This window comes from Catharus ustulatus, chromosome 1 (assembly GCF_009819885.2).
Source record: "Catharus ustulatus isolate bCatUst1 chromosome 1, bCatUst1.pri.v2, whole genome shotgun sequence".
Classification (NCBI taxonomy): Eukaryota; Metazoa; Chordata; class Aves; order Passeriformes; family Turdidae; genus Catharus; species Catharus ustulatus.
The window spans coordinates 135190285-135206656 of record NC_046221.1 but is presented as its reverse complement, the minus strand read 5'-3'; the positions used below and the strand labels follow the sequence as shown (position 1 = coordinate 135206656).

Genomic DNA, 16372 nt, shown 5'->3' with positions numbered 1-16372 from the left:
TGAGTCACTTTCCAGAAAATAATTTTCATTTATACAATTTTAAAATAAATGCTCATGAGAGCTTGTCTGTTTACCTGAGGGACTCACACCAGTCTGTAAATAATGTTTATGGCAAGCTTTTTATGATTACTTAATCTTTTTGTGCAATAGGAAAGTAGTTATTTTATTTTTCTTCTAAACTGTCCCATTATAATTGATAAAAAACTTCTGTGAACCTGACAGATCATTTGATTTCCAAAAATTTTGATTCTCTGGCAAGTTAGAAGAACATGTGTGAATCTGTGAAGCTTGGACAGATACAGTAATTTCACGAATACAAGCCGCACCAATTTGACCAAAATTTTGGTGGAAACCCGGAAGTGCGGCTAATATTCCGGGGCGGCTAATACATTAACAAAATTCTAAAAGCTGCCAACACGGAAGTGAGAGCCCGCGGCAGCCCCAAGCCAAGCTGGAGCCCGGCCGGCCCCGGCATTGGTGGGAAAGCCTGGCAGAGGCGGGGCCAGCAGTGTGGGGGGCGGGTGGCAGAGCCCGGGCCAGCAGGGCGGGGGAGCCTGGGAGAACTGGGGCTAGCAGTGCAGGGGAGCATGGCAGAAGCAGAAAGGCCGGCGGGTGGGGCTGCCTGGCAGCGGGGGAAGCCCAGCAGAATCGGGGCCAGCAGCATGGGGGAGCCCAGCGGTGCGGGGGCCTGCAGTACCGCCCAGGGCGAGGAAACGTGGCGGCGGTGCAGACGGGAGGGGGCGGCCGGCGAGCCCGGCGGCGGCAGCCCGCCGGCAGGGCTAGGGAACGCGGCGCGGCGCGGCCGGCGAGCCGGGCGGCGGCGGGCAGGGCTAGGGAACGCGGCGCGGCCGGCGAGCCGGGCGGCGGCAGCCCGCCGGAAGGGCTAGGGAACGCGGCGCGGCCGGCGAGCCGGGCGGCGGCGGCGGCAGCCCGCCGGCAGGGCTAGGGAACGCGGCAGCGGGGCGGTGCTGACGGGAGAGGGGGGCCAGCGAGCCCGGCGGCGGCGGCAGTGGCTGGCCCGCCAGCAGGGCGAGTATGTAAACAGCGCAGCGGCGAGGCGGCCGGTATGCCTGCCAGCGGCGGCAGTGGCTGGTCCGCCGGCAGGGCGAGTACGTAAACAACGCAGCGGCGAGGTGGCCGGCATGCCTGCCAGCGGCGGCAGTGGCTGGTCCGCCGGCAGGGCGAGTACGTAAACAACGCAGCGGCGAGGCGGCCGGCATGCCTGCCAGCGGCGGCAGTGGCTGGCCCGCCGGCAGGGCGAGTACGTAAACAGCGCAGCGGCGAGGTGGCCGGCATGCCTGCCAGCGGCGGCAGTGGCTGGTCCGCCGGCAGGGCGAGTACGTAAACAACGCAGCGGCGAGGCGGCCGGCATGCCTGCCAGCGGCGGCAGTGGCTGGCCCGCCGGCAGGGCGAGTACGTAAACAGCGCAGCGGCGAGGCGGCCGGCATGCCTGCCGGCGGCGGCAGTGGCTGGCCCACCGGCAGGGCGAGTACGTAAACAACGCAGCGGCGAGGCGGCCGGCATGCCTGCCGGCGGCGGCAGTGGCTGGCCCGCCGGCAGGGCGAGTACGTAAACAGCGCAGCGGCGAGGCGGCCGGCATGCCTGCCAGCAGCGGCAGTGGCTGGCCCGCCGGCAGGGCGAGTACATAAACAGTGCAGCGGCGAGGCGGCCGGTATGCCTGCCAGCGGCGGCAGTGGCTGGTCCGCCGGCAGGGCGAGTACGTAAACAACGCAGCGGCGAGGCGGCCGGCATGCCTGCCAGCGGCGGCAGTGGCTGGCCCGCCGGCAGGGCGAGTACGTAAACGCAGCGGCGAGGCGGTGCTGACGGGAGAGGGGGGCCAGTGAGCCCGGCGGCGGCTGCAGCACCACCCGGCCGGCCCCGTCAGCAACCATGAGCGGGCCGAGCCTTCCTGGCCCCGCCCCGAGCCAGTAAAGCCCGCTATGCCGCGATCCTGTTACTAATTGGCCAATTTGTGAAAGCTGCGCACGGATTCTTGCGACGAACGTAAGTGCGGCTAATATTCGGGGTGCGGCTTATCTATTGACAAAGACAGCAACATTGTTGAGGCACCGGAAGTGCGGCTTATAATCCGTGCGGCTTGTATTCGTGAAACTACTGTAATTAAAACCCTTCAGTAGTAATCCAGGGTATATTTTTATTTTTTTTCCAGCTCTTGCCATTGCTCTTGGAAATAAGTGAACAAGTCATCCCAAAACTGGCAATTTCTTGTAGGTTTTTGAACTGTGTTTGTAAATTTTTCTGTTAGAACTATTCCAAGTTTTTGTATTGCACTGTGATTTAGTATTTTTTCTTTATATTCTATTCCCATAATTTCTATATTTAAAGGCTTCCCTATGGAAAAGATCATTATCATCTTTAGATATGTCTTAGAGTTGCCTTATCATATTTACAGAGCTATTGTTGTAAAGGTGGGAAAGGTAGGCAGGATGCCAACATCATCTGTGCCAGTCCAGAATTATCAATGACTCTTTCCTTATGTATATTTTACCCAAATATTAGTGTTTACAGCTATTCTGTGTGGAATTACTTAACTCTCTTAATGCATATAGTTGAACAAATAATTACAAATTATTTACTGTTTTCTTTAAAGAATTGCTGAGTCAAGGAATTCTGAGCTCACAGCAATGTTGGGCACCTTCAACTCCTGCCCAGTGAAAAGTAACTACTACATGTCTTTCTAAAGCTCTTCAGAGACCACAGAAGAAGGGATTCAGCATATATAAATGATCTAATAACTATAATTTAAGTCATGGAGAGGCAAAGATTGTCCATTACAATTCAATTTAAACCTCAAGTAGCTATTTAAACCTCATTAGCAGCCTTGCTTTAGTATTGTCTAACCACTCTATTTCCTTCAAAAAGTACCTTATTTTGTATTTTACTAATGGCACACTGGTACAACATTTCTGTATCAATTTATTAGGTTTATATTAGGGTAGAATCAGCTTAACTGGCATGCCCAGCATTGGTATTGCCAGTGCATTGTGCCACCAACCAGTAATGGGATCCATGGATGGTGTCTGTACATAAACTAGAAAAAAGGCCCACTTCTTGAACTTCATTAGCTCTAAGTTCATTAGCATGCACATTACACTGCACCACAGTTTGGGCAGTCCAGATGAAATAAGTCTGTGTTAACATATTGTTCTGCTTGTTAGTTTTACTGAGTGTGAATGAATGAGGGTAATTTTCCACATCTTCCTCATCAAGAGGCAACTGTGACCTTTGTGAGCAGCAAAGATTTTCATTTCCTTTAATGCAACTGAAAATGCACATAATTAGTGATTTCACTGTGGAAAAGGTCACTGTGATATTTTAAAGTGTCTAAAGGCTGTCTTTAAAAGTGCAGAAGAGGTTCTCCATTTACAAAGGCAGAGGAGGCAGGGTTTAGGAATCTCCTAGTGCAGTCCCCATCTCAGGGTTGCCAAGGTTCAGCAACTCCTGATCCTCTCAGTCTCTGGCTCCAGCCTCAGCTCTCTCCCCTGGGTGATGTGACCATGCTGCTTCACCTGTCAGAAGAGCAGGTCCTTGAGATGGAGAAAGAGTGGCACACTTTCTACTGATACATTAATTAGCAATTTTCTGTTTCCTATTTATATGTCCTATTAAACATAATTTCACAAAAAAATGTTTATGCTTATCTTCACAGAAAGAACCCTCAGGTCAATTGAAAAACAGTTATCACTGAGTAGAACTCAGTAAGGAATAATCTATTTAAATTTCCCTTTATCATGGAATGTCTCCTGCCCTGTATGTTTTTAGATCCCAAATTAGAGGGACAATGCCTTGGTTTACAACAAAGGATATAAAATGATTCAGAATAACTACACTAAAATGAAATCTCTAAGATCGAATTCTTTAGACTGTAGAAAGAAATCAAAACAGCATCAGAATAAAATCATAATTTCACCAGACGCCATATTGAGAAATGCTCAGTGTACTGACATCACACAAATTTAACCTTTACAGCATCCTCGCAGTAAAAGTCATCAAAGGCAGGATGTGCCCAATTATTAGATTCAACTTCGAATATGGCACAAGTTTTACACGTTTATCCAAGTATTATATTTAGCATAAATTGTGTGTTTAAATTCTACCTAGAGAATTGGAGCAGTGACAATTTCTACTAACCATCTGCAAAGCTGACATAACAGCAATGAAATAAAAAAGGCAGCCATGGCTGATTAGAAAGAAGATCATCACACATTTCTAACAGCATCTCTCAGAACAGTTTATCACTCTCCTCTACTGGGATTATTGAAGGAGTAATACACTGTTTTTGCCATAATAATGTGTACAAAATCCATCCATGGATAAAAAATAACTCCTATTTTAGTGCTATTGGGTGCATCACATAGCTTAGAGACAAGAAACTGTTTTGGCTGTGTTTGATATTGCCAGGTAGCAGAGAAATGTGTAACACCATTGCTCCAGGGAGAAGGTTGCAGTGATACATAGAAAACATCAAAGCTGCTGGTGGTTTTGATAGGTATCCAGAAGAGAATGACTAGTTAAATGTTTATTTTTCTGCTGTGAAGTAATTTGTCTTTAGAGGCATGAATATTAAATTAAAGGCGGTTTTGTTTTATCTTTATTTCAGACTAAACACATCTTCTCTGCTACTGGTAAAATTTTGAGCATTGTGTCTTTCTGACCCAGGAGGCATAAAACTTCCACTTAAAAAAAAAAAAAAAAACAAAAAAGATCAAAGAAGTTCCCAAGAATTTTCATTACTCTGATAAGGAGCTAGAAGAGGAAAGGTGTGAATCTCTGGAATATTCTTGCATGACTGCTCAGAATTAATTGCTTGCAACTTTTTGAATTTATCTTAGTTTGCTTTGACTTGCACTAATAGTCCCAATCTTAAAAATAAACAAAAAAAAAATCCCAAAACATAAGTTAGTAATGTTCCCAGATAAAAATAGCATTTATTCACAGGGTCCCCTCTGCCTTGTAGCAGGGTGGAACTGGTGATATATTTTAGCACTGCTGATGTATTGTCACTCTTCAGTTGAGAGACAGCCAATTCAGTTACTGACTGGAACAGGCTTCCCAGGGAAGTGGTGGAGTCATCATCCTTGGAGGCATTTAAAAGATGTGTAGATGTGGCACTTGGGGACGTGGTTGAGTGGTGGATTTGGCAGTGTCAGGAGGTTAATGGTTGGACTTGATGAATTTAAAGATTTTTTCCAACTTGAATGATTCTAAACCTTAATGAGTCTATGATTTTTGACTGACATAAAAAAAATTAGTAATAAATCTAAAGGAACAAATGAACTGTTTTCCAGTTCAGTACATGAAAATTAATACTCAGATAAAACTGAGCAATGCCTGTTATTCTTGTGCAGCAGCTATTCATTGCACTAATTCTGTGAAAGGTGCATTTGTAAAAAGTGTGATTTAAAAGAGAACAAGACTAGATTCTGTGAAAAATGTTAATAAATTCTAACCTCATGAAAAAATGGGTGCCAGCCAATTTAACACAGCTTTTGTGAAAACAAAAAAGCAATTAAAAACTTCAATTTTGCTCAAGCAGAATGTTGTGGAACACTATTGTCAACAAATGCTTATCTAACTTTCTTCCCAGGTAATTTCTTTTGAGATAAAATTTACATAAATGCTACTATTAGTCAAATATGCAAGTAAAAAAAAAATCTAGGCATTCTGGTTTATAATAGCTATCAACCCTCAAGATTGCAGTGATTTACATAATTACCATAAATGAACCATCAGTAACTAAATTTCAAGCCCTGTGTTACTCTTTCAGCTCCAATAATCTTCTCTTTTACTTTACTGGCTCCTATTTTTAGACTATTCAAGAAATTCTCAAGCAATAATAAGGCTGCACTGACTTTGCTGAACTTTGTGATCTTTTGAGCAAAGCAGAAAAATTAATGATTTCATAAAAGCGATAATTAGACTTGCTGTGTTGATCCAGCACCTTGCTGTTGCACACCCTCCTTTCTATGTTTTTGCAAGCAATACGTAAAAATGAAATAGTTTTTTTTCCCCAAAAAAGACTTGGGAGGCTATTCAAGAACTTTGTAGCTCCACTGAAGAATTGTCTTGCTTTCATACTAAAATTAATGTTTATGTTTTGTGTATGTAAATATGTGTGAAAACCAGTTCTTGAATAAACCAGTTTTGATCAGTACTGCTCAAATGCACTTTGCTAGTTCACCTAGTTTGGTCCCTTGCTATCACAGACAGTTAGCTGTCTTTCATAACAGAGCTGCAAAGGAGGGAAAGAATTCACTCCAAAGCAAAGAATCAGATTTTACTCTCTGAAAAAGAGAAGATTTGCAGTGTCCCATCTCTCTTTTCCTGTGTTGTCTGCCATTCCTTTCCATGCAAGCCTGCTGTGCTTTTGTCTCCCAAAGAAGAACAGTACCTCAGTATTTTCAGGAGGTGTGTGCACTCAGAGGTCATCCCTTTCCTTCCTGCTGTAAGGATAAAACATGAGGAAACAGCACTGAATCACAAAGACTGTAGCTCCCCTACCATCTTCTGGTTAGATGGGGTTTGAAGTGAAGCATGTTGCTTGCAAATGCAACTCAGTCTTTTCCCTGCTGAAAGACGTTCCTGGAGAAATCGAATTCTCTGCATTTTCAGCTTAGCACCCTCCATCAAACAATGGAGCATGAATGGCTCCTGCACTCCTGAGAGCTCCCCATCTTCCCAGGTGCTTTTAGTTTGGTTTGGCAGGAGGGATCTAACCCCAGAACAGTGAAAGGAAGTCAAAGCTTCTTGAGCCTGCTAACACACTGGAATGTTTTCTGCCACAGATGATGATGGTTTCACTTTCAGAGAGCAGAGGAGCGGACGGCTGGAGAAAACTCGGTTCAAGAAAGTTGTGCTGACAGCTCTTTCAAACTACAGAGGGCAACAAAGTACAGAGAAATCAGGCTGAAATTACCTTGCAGGAGCAAGGCTCCTGCTAATCTGCTGGGGAAAAATATCTACACATGGAAATCATTCAGAATGAGGGGGACAATTTGGTTGATCTTGATTTAAATTCAGGAGTCCATAGCCAAACCAAGTTCCAGTTGGTGGGATATTGTATTCAGTTTGGCCAGGTTTGGGGAGGGGGGAAGGCAGGGACTACAGGGATGTTTTCTGTGAGGAGCTGCCAGAAGCTTCCCCTGTGAATGACAGAGCCAATGCCAGCCAGCTCCAAGCCAGACCTGCCACTGGCCAAGGTTGAGCCCATCAGGACTGATATGTTACCTCTGGGATAACAGATACAAGAGAGAAAAAGTTACTGTAGAGGAGCAAATTACAGCCAGAGAAGAGAGGGGTGGGAATACGTGAGAGAAAGAGCTCTGCAGACACTGGGGTCAGCACAGGAGGAGGGGCAGGAGGTGCTGCAGGCACTGGAGCTGAATTCCCCTGCAGCCCATGGGGGCCCATGGTGGAGAGAGATTCACCTGCAGCCCCTGGAGAGACCCACAGCAGAGGGATGTGCCCAAAGGATGCTGTGATCCTGTGGGAAGCCTGCACAGGTGGGACCTGTAGCTCCATGGAGAGCTGCCCATGCTGGAGCACGTTTGCTGGCAGGACTTATGACCCTGAAGCAGCCTGCTCCTGAAGGATTCCTGTGACAGATTCAGGAATTAGATTTTTCAGACATACCCTTCCATGCTTTTCTTTGAAGACTGACACATCTTCCTTCTCAAGGGTTTTCTTGAAACTGGAGCTGAAGAATTTTTCTAGGATTTCAATTCTGCAGCTGCCTCTCATGAGAAATACTTAATGAATATGGGCAACTTTAACTGATAGGAAAGACAGAGTGGTGGGTTTTTGTCTGATTCTAAAATCTATAAATCAATAAAGTACCAAGTTGCTCCTTTCCCCACTAAATATTTAAAAATGAATGAGCGCTCCACCTGAAGTTGAACACACTCTGGAGAAGTTTAGCAGAGACTGATAGTTAGAGGTGCAGAGTTTTCTTCAATCCACAAAGTCAGAGAGGATGGAAAGCTCATGGCAGCTCTGAGGACTGGGACTGTAATCAATCCCATGCATTGTAGGGTGGAGTTCAGATTCAATCTTGGCAGTCGTTACTCTTGGTTTTTAATAGGACAATTTAGTCTGTGGAAATTTGGTCTGGGTCATTGGAAACTGGCTCAGCCACTGTAGATAGACTGTGTGCTGGTGGGTCTCACAGTGTAGGTCTTCAATTCCAGACTTTTTTCTATATATGAATTTTTCAACTAGAGCATCAATTACAAGATAGTAATAAATGCTGCTACTACTTGGTGACTGTTCAAGGGACTCCGTGGCTGCAGTGGCAGAATGGTGACAAAGTTTTATGTAGCACCAGGAGAGGAAACCCAAGTCTTGCCTGGGATGCATTTAAAACCAGACCAACCATTTCTGAGCACCTGTTTGCATGAGCAGGGAGTCAGCTTGAGCTGTGAGCTGCCTCACATATTGTGTGTCACTGGTGATGAACATCATTTCTCATGCTTTCTCAATGTGCTAGCTAACTTTTGCTACACCTCCAGCTCTGATTTTAAGTGGCTGTAGCCCTGATTTTAGACCATGAACTTAAGTAAAACTTGAACTTTCCATTTAAGATGGAAATGTTAATATTTACATTCCAATGATTTATCAGGTAATGAGGTCACATAACCTATCTGCTCTGTGAGAACTGAGTTCCTGTTGAAAGCAATCCAAATTCTGAATTGAGAATTTAATTTCTATACAAAACTGTAGTGGCTGAGCATATCCTTGGCAGAAAGCACTATTTTAGAATACTTGAGGACACCTGTTCTGTTTGACTGTGTTCACACACAATTTCTACTAAATGGAATTAAAAGTTCTTTTCCAGAGTTAGCTTTGCTCTATTTCTGCCATCTCTAACAAATAATCAGCTGAAGTATTCCTGAAAGACAGAAAACCCATTAGGCTTGAATCTTCAGTTAAGAAAATAAAATTCAAAGAAATTATGGTTTTTTTATATTTTAGATGGGTTCTTCAAGTAGACAAATGAAACTCTTATTAATATTGCGGATTTTCTTATCCATATTTCTAGTTCATCCAGCACATATATTTTATAATCTCATTACTCTGCTGGGACTGCTTCTTATAATTAACTTCTGAAATAATTCTTAAATGCTGTCTTTTATTTACTTCCAGTTGTTTTGAGATGATGTCCTGCCCTTCAGCAGCAGTATTTTATATGCATGGCTATTTTTGTAAAATTATGCATAGCTAAAATGAACCAATTTGTTGCTTTTTAATATCCAGCTCAACAAGACAGTGAGACAGCGCCTATTCACTTCATTAGGAGTGGAAGATGCACAGCATGAATGAAGAGACATTCAGCTTCCTGGCTCAAGCTCTAACTAAATAAGCTACACTTTTGGGTTTTTATTTTGGCAGGTTATGTAAAATGTATGAGTACTTTTCTCCTGCAAACACCCCAATACCAAAGATAACAGCTTCACTAAAGAAGCACAACTTTCTCCACTGAGAGAGCCATTGATCTCTCCACTAATTGACTCAAAAACCCAAAAAAACCCCAAAACAAACAAAAAAAAACCACCCAAGGTTTTTTTTACCCCATGGCACTTCACTGAATAATTTTAGCTGAAAATTCTGGTTTTGATAACTAGCCTGGTGTGAATCTGTGGCTGGCTTTGGAGGATCAATTCCCTGGTTTGTTCTCTCCCTCAGCTTTGGAAGCTGTTCCGTCTTGCACAGGACATTTACCTGTTCAGCCGGGGAAGAGGAGTGAATCACCCAACGTATCAAGGCACTTTTGGTCAGACAAACAGCTGGCAAGTGGCCTGAACACAGGAGCAGGTGCTCCTGTCCTGGTCCATGGGAATGCAGTGCCAGGTCCTGGTCCATGGAATGGAGTGCCAGAAACCAACCTTCTTCCCTTGGGAACATCTCCCTCCAGAGTAAAGGTGCTCTTGCTGTGCTGGTGGGCAGCAGCCCTGACTCCTCCTCCTGGCAGGCTCTGTGACCAGTGCTTTTGTTTAAAATGCCCCAGAGGGAAGTGAAATCTTGTTCTTGGCCAGGAGGTTTTGCTAACCCACCAGGTTATTTTTTCAAATTTGGTCTATTTCCAAATGTTGGTGCTGATACTTAACCATGTTTGGCAGGGGACACAGAACCCATCAACATTCTTCATCCAACAATGCAAAGAACATCCTTCAGACCATTCACAAAGACAAATTTGGCTGTATCCAAACTGGAATAATTTGCAAGACAAGACTTAAAAGATTTTGTATGCGACCATTTCGACAAGGCTTTTCTTACTGGATTTTGCTACAAACATGTATATTTGGAAAAACTTAAATATTAATTAGTAAATTCGCATAAGAAAACTACCAGAAATACTCCAAAGAAGCAAAATATACAATGTAAAGAAAATTTCATAATTTTTACTTACTTTCTTTGTTTTGTCCATTGCCTTCAGTATGGTTATGTTTAAGTCTTCCAAGACACATAGAACATTTTCATACTCTCCTAAGTGCTTTGAAAAATAATCTAGAAGACAAAACCCCGTATTACCTACAAATGACCTGAAAAATCAATATTTCATCAAATATAAGCTTTATCAAGCCTGAATTAAGTTACAGCATTATTGAATATCTAAATACAAAATGAAAAGGAGTTAAAATGGAAAGGATCATTTTCTTTTTAAATTTTGTATTCTTTCTCTGTAAAATCATTGCTGGCGTACTTAAAATATCAAAATCAGTATTTCAAAACACTTTCAATAAATGAACTATCAAATTCACAAAAAATGAAAATATCAATTTGACAGCTGTAGCAAACTTATTTTCAAAATATCTACATCTTTGTAAACTGAATTTTCAGTCTAATAGTCTACAATTACTAGTAGCAAAGGAATTTTTCATATGCGTGTGGTGAATTTGATTATATTGATATGAAAAAGAATAATTCTGGTAAATTATTAGAGGAGATAATACCACATGGGGGCTGTTGTGAGGCAGGGTTGATTGAGGGCAGTTGTTTCTCTGAGAAATGAACAGACCATGAGTTGGCCAAATAAGCTTCTAGTCCCAGGTACTGTGACATTTTCAACAAATTTGATGCATGCAAAATTAATTTTAATGAAAATCATGGAAATAACAAATTGCAGGATGTCCTTGTGCAGCTTCTCAAAGCAAATGGCTTTTTAACAGAAAGCGCTGATGTAAAATCAGAGGGATTACAGCAAGAGGAGGGAACAATCCTGGGAAGTCATGACCAGAGTTCCCATTTGGTTAATTTGGTGAAAAACAATAGAGGGAAGCACAGGAAGAAAGCAGTGTGAAAAATAAGTAAATAAAATTATGTTAAAGTTTAGAGACTGTGTTAGACAAGGCATTTAGATATCAGATCACCTGGAAGAGCACAAAAATCAACATCTAAATGGCAGACAGGGAGAACAAGATTAGATAGGAGCTTTTTGAAATAATAAATAGCAACCCTTCAGGGTTTTTAAGAGGTCAGCATGACCTTCTCAGGGGAATAATGAAAACATAAGTTACCAGAAACACTGTGATGTGGCCTCCTATTGCTGAGAGGTTGAATGAAATGATTTAGAATGAAAACATATTATGAATTAATACCCTGCATGTTTTTCAGCTTCATTTCTGAGAGGAAATAATATAACTCAGAAAGAGCTGTATAATATGGATTGAGTAAATTCAGTACCAGATTCACGGATGAGAAACACCCTAGTGGCAACATTTGAAAGATTTAAAAGGCATTTGAAGCAGGCTGTATTTAATTAAAACAGGTAGTAAATGGAGTCAGTGCTGGACTGACACCCCCCAGCCCAGCAAGCCTCCAGTGCAGCATCAGCTGCAGAAAATCCCTTGTGGAACAAAACCACCTCTCTTCCTCAGCCAGGTTTGCACAGTTTGGGCCAGATGCTCAACCAGCAGGAGTTCACAGCCCAGTTCACTTCAGATGAGCCTCTTGTCATACATTTACAAGCCACAGGGTGAGGTGTCTTTTAGTGGGTTCTTGGCCATGTCACCCTGTGGGTGAGTAAACGAGTTGAGATTCAACTTGACAGTATGTTCAGCTTTTAAAGGTCTTCAGTTACCATCTTTCCCTCAGAAATTGGCTGGTGTTGACAAGTATTACTTTTTTTTCTGAATTTTGTGGAAGAACCTGCAAAAACCTTTGTATATTGTTTTTTGCTGCAAGAAGCACTCCTAAATCAGGTGCTGTAAGATAAGCTGAAGAGCAAACAGGGTGTTGGGGAAACAACTCACAGCTCAGAATGAGGTATAGAAATGGGTAATTGGGCCAAATCTAGGACTTGCAGGAGTTTAACTGTGACAAAGGAACATAGAAAACTTGTGAAACTTGCTGTTCTCCCCAGCTCAAGTAGGAGGAACAATGAATTTTCTTTTAGTGGGGTATATGACAAGTGTTAAAGTGAGAAACTAACTAGAAAAGGTATCTCACATTAAGGTAAATAAAACACAAGTCATCTATCTATCTATCTATCTATCTATCTATCTATCTATCTATCTATCTATCTAATCTTTATGACAGAAAAGATTTTGAATCTCAGACAGTACGAGAAAAATATTTTCAAAATGTATTCTGCACATAGGGATTGAGAGAGTCTGAAAACATTATAAACCATCTACATTTTCCCAGGAGTTGCTCTGAGTGGAAATTATTTTCTGTTTGAGCTACAAAGATTAAAAATAATCACATGGCATGTTTATTTGATTTCCACAGGGCTGCTGCAGGCATAAATTATGTTCTTTCCCAAAAAAGAACTTACCACAGAGCTCTTCTGTGTCAAGATTGCTGGAAAGATAAGAGCACAGAAGGTTAGTGAGGTTAGTAATGTTTTTTGTTGTATTGGTAAATAGTGCAACTTTAATATTAGACTGACTGGGATATGAAGCCCCCTGCTTGGGTTGCAGCAGGAGATGCAAGGTCTGGCTCTGCTGCCTTAGGGCAGAAGCTGCAGCTTTTCTGAAGCTGGCTGCAGGTGCAGCCTCCCTTCCTGAGCATGTTCCCACTGGCAACTTCCTACTCACTGCAAACTCACTCTGAATTCAGCCTTTGAGCATCATGATGCAGTCACTGCTCCTCACATATTTGGTCCCAGTTCTGGCAGGAGTCCATCTAAATGTCAGAAATGTTTGGTTTGGGTTTTTTTCTCCACCTTTCTGCCTGTACTCCCCTTTTGTGGCTGCCATGCTGGACAGCAAGGCTCAGAGATCTTGGCCTTCCATGCTAAGGAAGAAAAAACCCAGTAACCTTCTCCTGTTTGCAATCCTTGCTGTGCAATAGTGTTCTGTGGGACAGCCTTGCAGAAGGAGGATAAAACCGGACATAGCCCATGAGCACATGTAATTTCTAAGACCTTCTGGCCATGCATCATTTCACCACTACTAACTTTGGCAAAATTAGTGATGTGAAAAGTATAGATGTGCTGCCGTATTCCCATGGCATCATTATATAAATACATAAATGCAGGGAAGTATTCTATTCAATTCAAACCTGTTTGCTTGAAGCAGATTTCATCTAGATCAACTTTGAAGTGATATTTTCTCTCATAAGCAAGGCCTTCATAGTTAAAAGAAAAATATAATTAACCTACAGCTCATTACTGAAAGTTAGCATTTTTGCCTTTCTTCCAAGGAGGAAAAAAACCAGATTATTAAAGAAACTTAAAAGCATAAGTGTCTTCTTTGAATCTTGCTGAGGGGTGAATATTGAACGGCTGATTGCACTTAGCATTTTTTCACTTATATTTTTAATGGAGTTTTTAATTGACCTGTTAAGAAAATGATGACAGAGTACTATCTTAAAATCACTTTCTCCATTGCTAACTTCCACACATCTGGCTTTTATTGCACAAGGGAGAGAAACTGATTGAAATTTCAGGATCCTGGATTATCACAAACTTGCATACTCAGGGCTATAAAAACTTCTGAACACTTTTAATTCATAATGCAAATGAGATTTTCACACAACATTTATTAATTGAAGGCGATTCTTATCTGCATTCAAACAGACCAAGTTAGATGACTGCCAATGAGACTTGTACCTGATTTCTCCAATGACCTTGGTGGCAGGTGTAAGGGAATTCACAGTCTGTAAGAACAGCTGCTGAAACTGTGAAACTCAAATCTTAGGTAAACAAAGTATGTGATGGGGAAGCGTCTGCAACTCCTTAAGGCTGTTTACCACAGATCGCTACAGTATCTATGATCAAATGTGTCTGACCAGCACTTCTGCAGTTCAGCAGTCGATTTTGGAACAGTCGATTTTGGAACAGTCCAGATGCTCACTTCTTAAATGCAATCTGAAAGCCTGAAAGATGGAAAATTGCCTGAGTCAAAGAGCCCTGGAAGGATGTGATGTGGTTAAATGACAGGAGTCTGCAGTTATAATGCCACTCTTTTTCCATTGTCCCTACATCTTCTGCTCCTTCACATCAATCTACCCTAATGACTTCATGTAAAAGACACATTAATGCACAGCTTGATAACTGTGTTTAAAAGAGCCTTTCCCATTGTTAACCAGTCAAATTCATGCACTCTTTTCAAATTTTATATTTTAATCCCTTCTGGTTTCTATTCTTTTGTAACATCCTCTGCATCATGTTAGTGACATTGGGAGTGGCTCAGAGCCTTTCAGCATCCCTGTTTTCAACAGGCTGTTTGTCCTATAGACAGGAGTGGCACAGCTGCAAATGGACTACAAGTGCAAATGGAAAAGCATTCAGGTGCTGAATTCATTTTCAATTGGAATTGGACACCTGAATAACCAGAAAATATTATCCAAAGCATTTTTTGCAGCAAGCCTGTGAAAAAACACAGATAAGACACAGAATATGGATTTTTTTGTCTAGCATACTCAGTATTTCCTTGTATTATAAATACCCTTGGAGACTTCATTTTTCTTGGCACCCTGTTTGAAGGAGATGCTGTTCTAGGCAGGGAAGCTGTAACTTTGTGTCAGTGATTATTTCATTTTCTCTGAAATAATGACACAAAGCCTCAAAAACAGTTGGGAATAAACCTAGGAATTCTTTTGCTGCATACAAACAATTTTAAGCTCCCTGCAAGGTGCTACAGAAATAATTAAAGAAGTTTGGCAAGTATTTAACAGTACAGGAGTGAGGTGCACACCAGAGGGCTGTTTCTGCAAGTCAGTGCTCAGGTTTACAGCAGGCACCTGTTCCTCATTTCAGTGGGTACATATGCCAAGGATGCTTCTGCTTAGACTCATAATCTGGCAATGCTGGACATGTTATTAACAATATTTGCTGGATGACTCACATGCAGGCACCAGCCCTCCACTCACCATAAGCAACCAAAGCAGAGGGTGAGGAAAATGCATTCACATCACATCAGAATGATGATTCTCAATTTGCTGTCTGACTACTAGATGCAATCCTTCTACCTGTCCAAGTCTAAAATGTTCTCTTATCTAAAAAAAATGAGCTATTTTCAAAGGACTATTACACTGAGCAATCCTGATCACTGGAAAGTTGATCATACCTATTGGTCAGTGACAGAAAAATAAGCAAATGCACTTGAATGAACTGTGGCAAAAGTGCTTATCCATGATACCTCTGGAAGTGGTCCAAAATGTAGAATTACAAAGCAGCTGTGCTCTTGTTCTGGCCACTACAGTTAGCTGTGCACTGGGGGCAGCCAGGGAAGAGGCAAGGTTAAAGCTATTCCACCCATCCACTGCTGAGGGTGCATGGATCCATCCCCTGACCTGACACACACTCTTCTAGGGGACAAAGGGCACCTCTAGGCAGAGGAACCAGCAGAAAATCCACATATTTTCCCTGGATCACAAGAAGAGACAATATCTTACAATTACAAACATAAAGCAGTTACTTTATTGAAGAATCCAATACTATATGAACGACTTTATGAACAAACTTAATTTAGGAAAATCATTGCCTTGAATTATAGCTGGAGATTACACTTTCTTCTTCAGGTCTCTCTTCATTCTCAGATATGAGAAGGATTTATTTCAAAAGCTTGAACTAACTATCTTTTCAGTCCTAATTGCATGTCTTTTTTGCTAAATTTGGTTTTAGGGATGAAAGTTTGAAGCTAGTATTGCCTTTTGTTAAGTAGAAGCATATAATTTGTGAGTGTAAGGAATTAAATGTTACTTAAACTATGCAAGGGTAACTGAATAGGCATCCATGGACAATCTAATCCAAAAAGCTGTAAGGTCTTTGCAACAAGAAAACCAGTGTACCATTTTACTTTGAGTCAGCAAAATGAGGTAACACTAGTGAGGGTGTTTTGCAAAGGAGTCCTATGTGTGCATTTCCATTTTAAGGATTTTCTACCTCATGGCTCCTTTGCAGCAGCAA

At 42.2% G+C, this 16372-nt stretch overlaps 1 protein-coding gene across 1 annotated transcript in view; it reads right to left on the bottom strand.

Moving 5' to 3' along the window:
• LOC117006581 (N-terminal EF-hand calcium-binding protein 1-like) overlaps positions 1 to 16372 on the bottom strand; it is a 59436-nt gene that overhangs the window by 18642 nt on the left and 24422 nt on the right. The window contains 2 exon segments of the mRNA XM_033079115.2: positions 10427 to 10524; positions 12794 to 12819. Coding sequence (XP_032935006.1) covers positions 10427 to 10524; positions 12794 to 12819 — 124 coding nt within the window.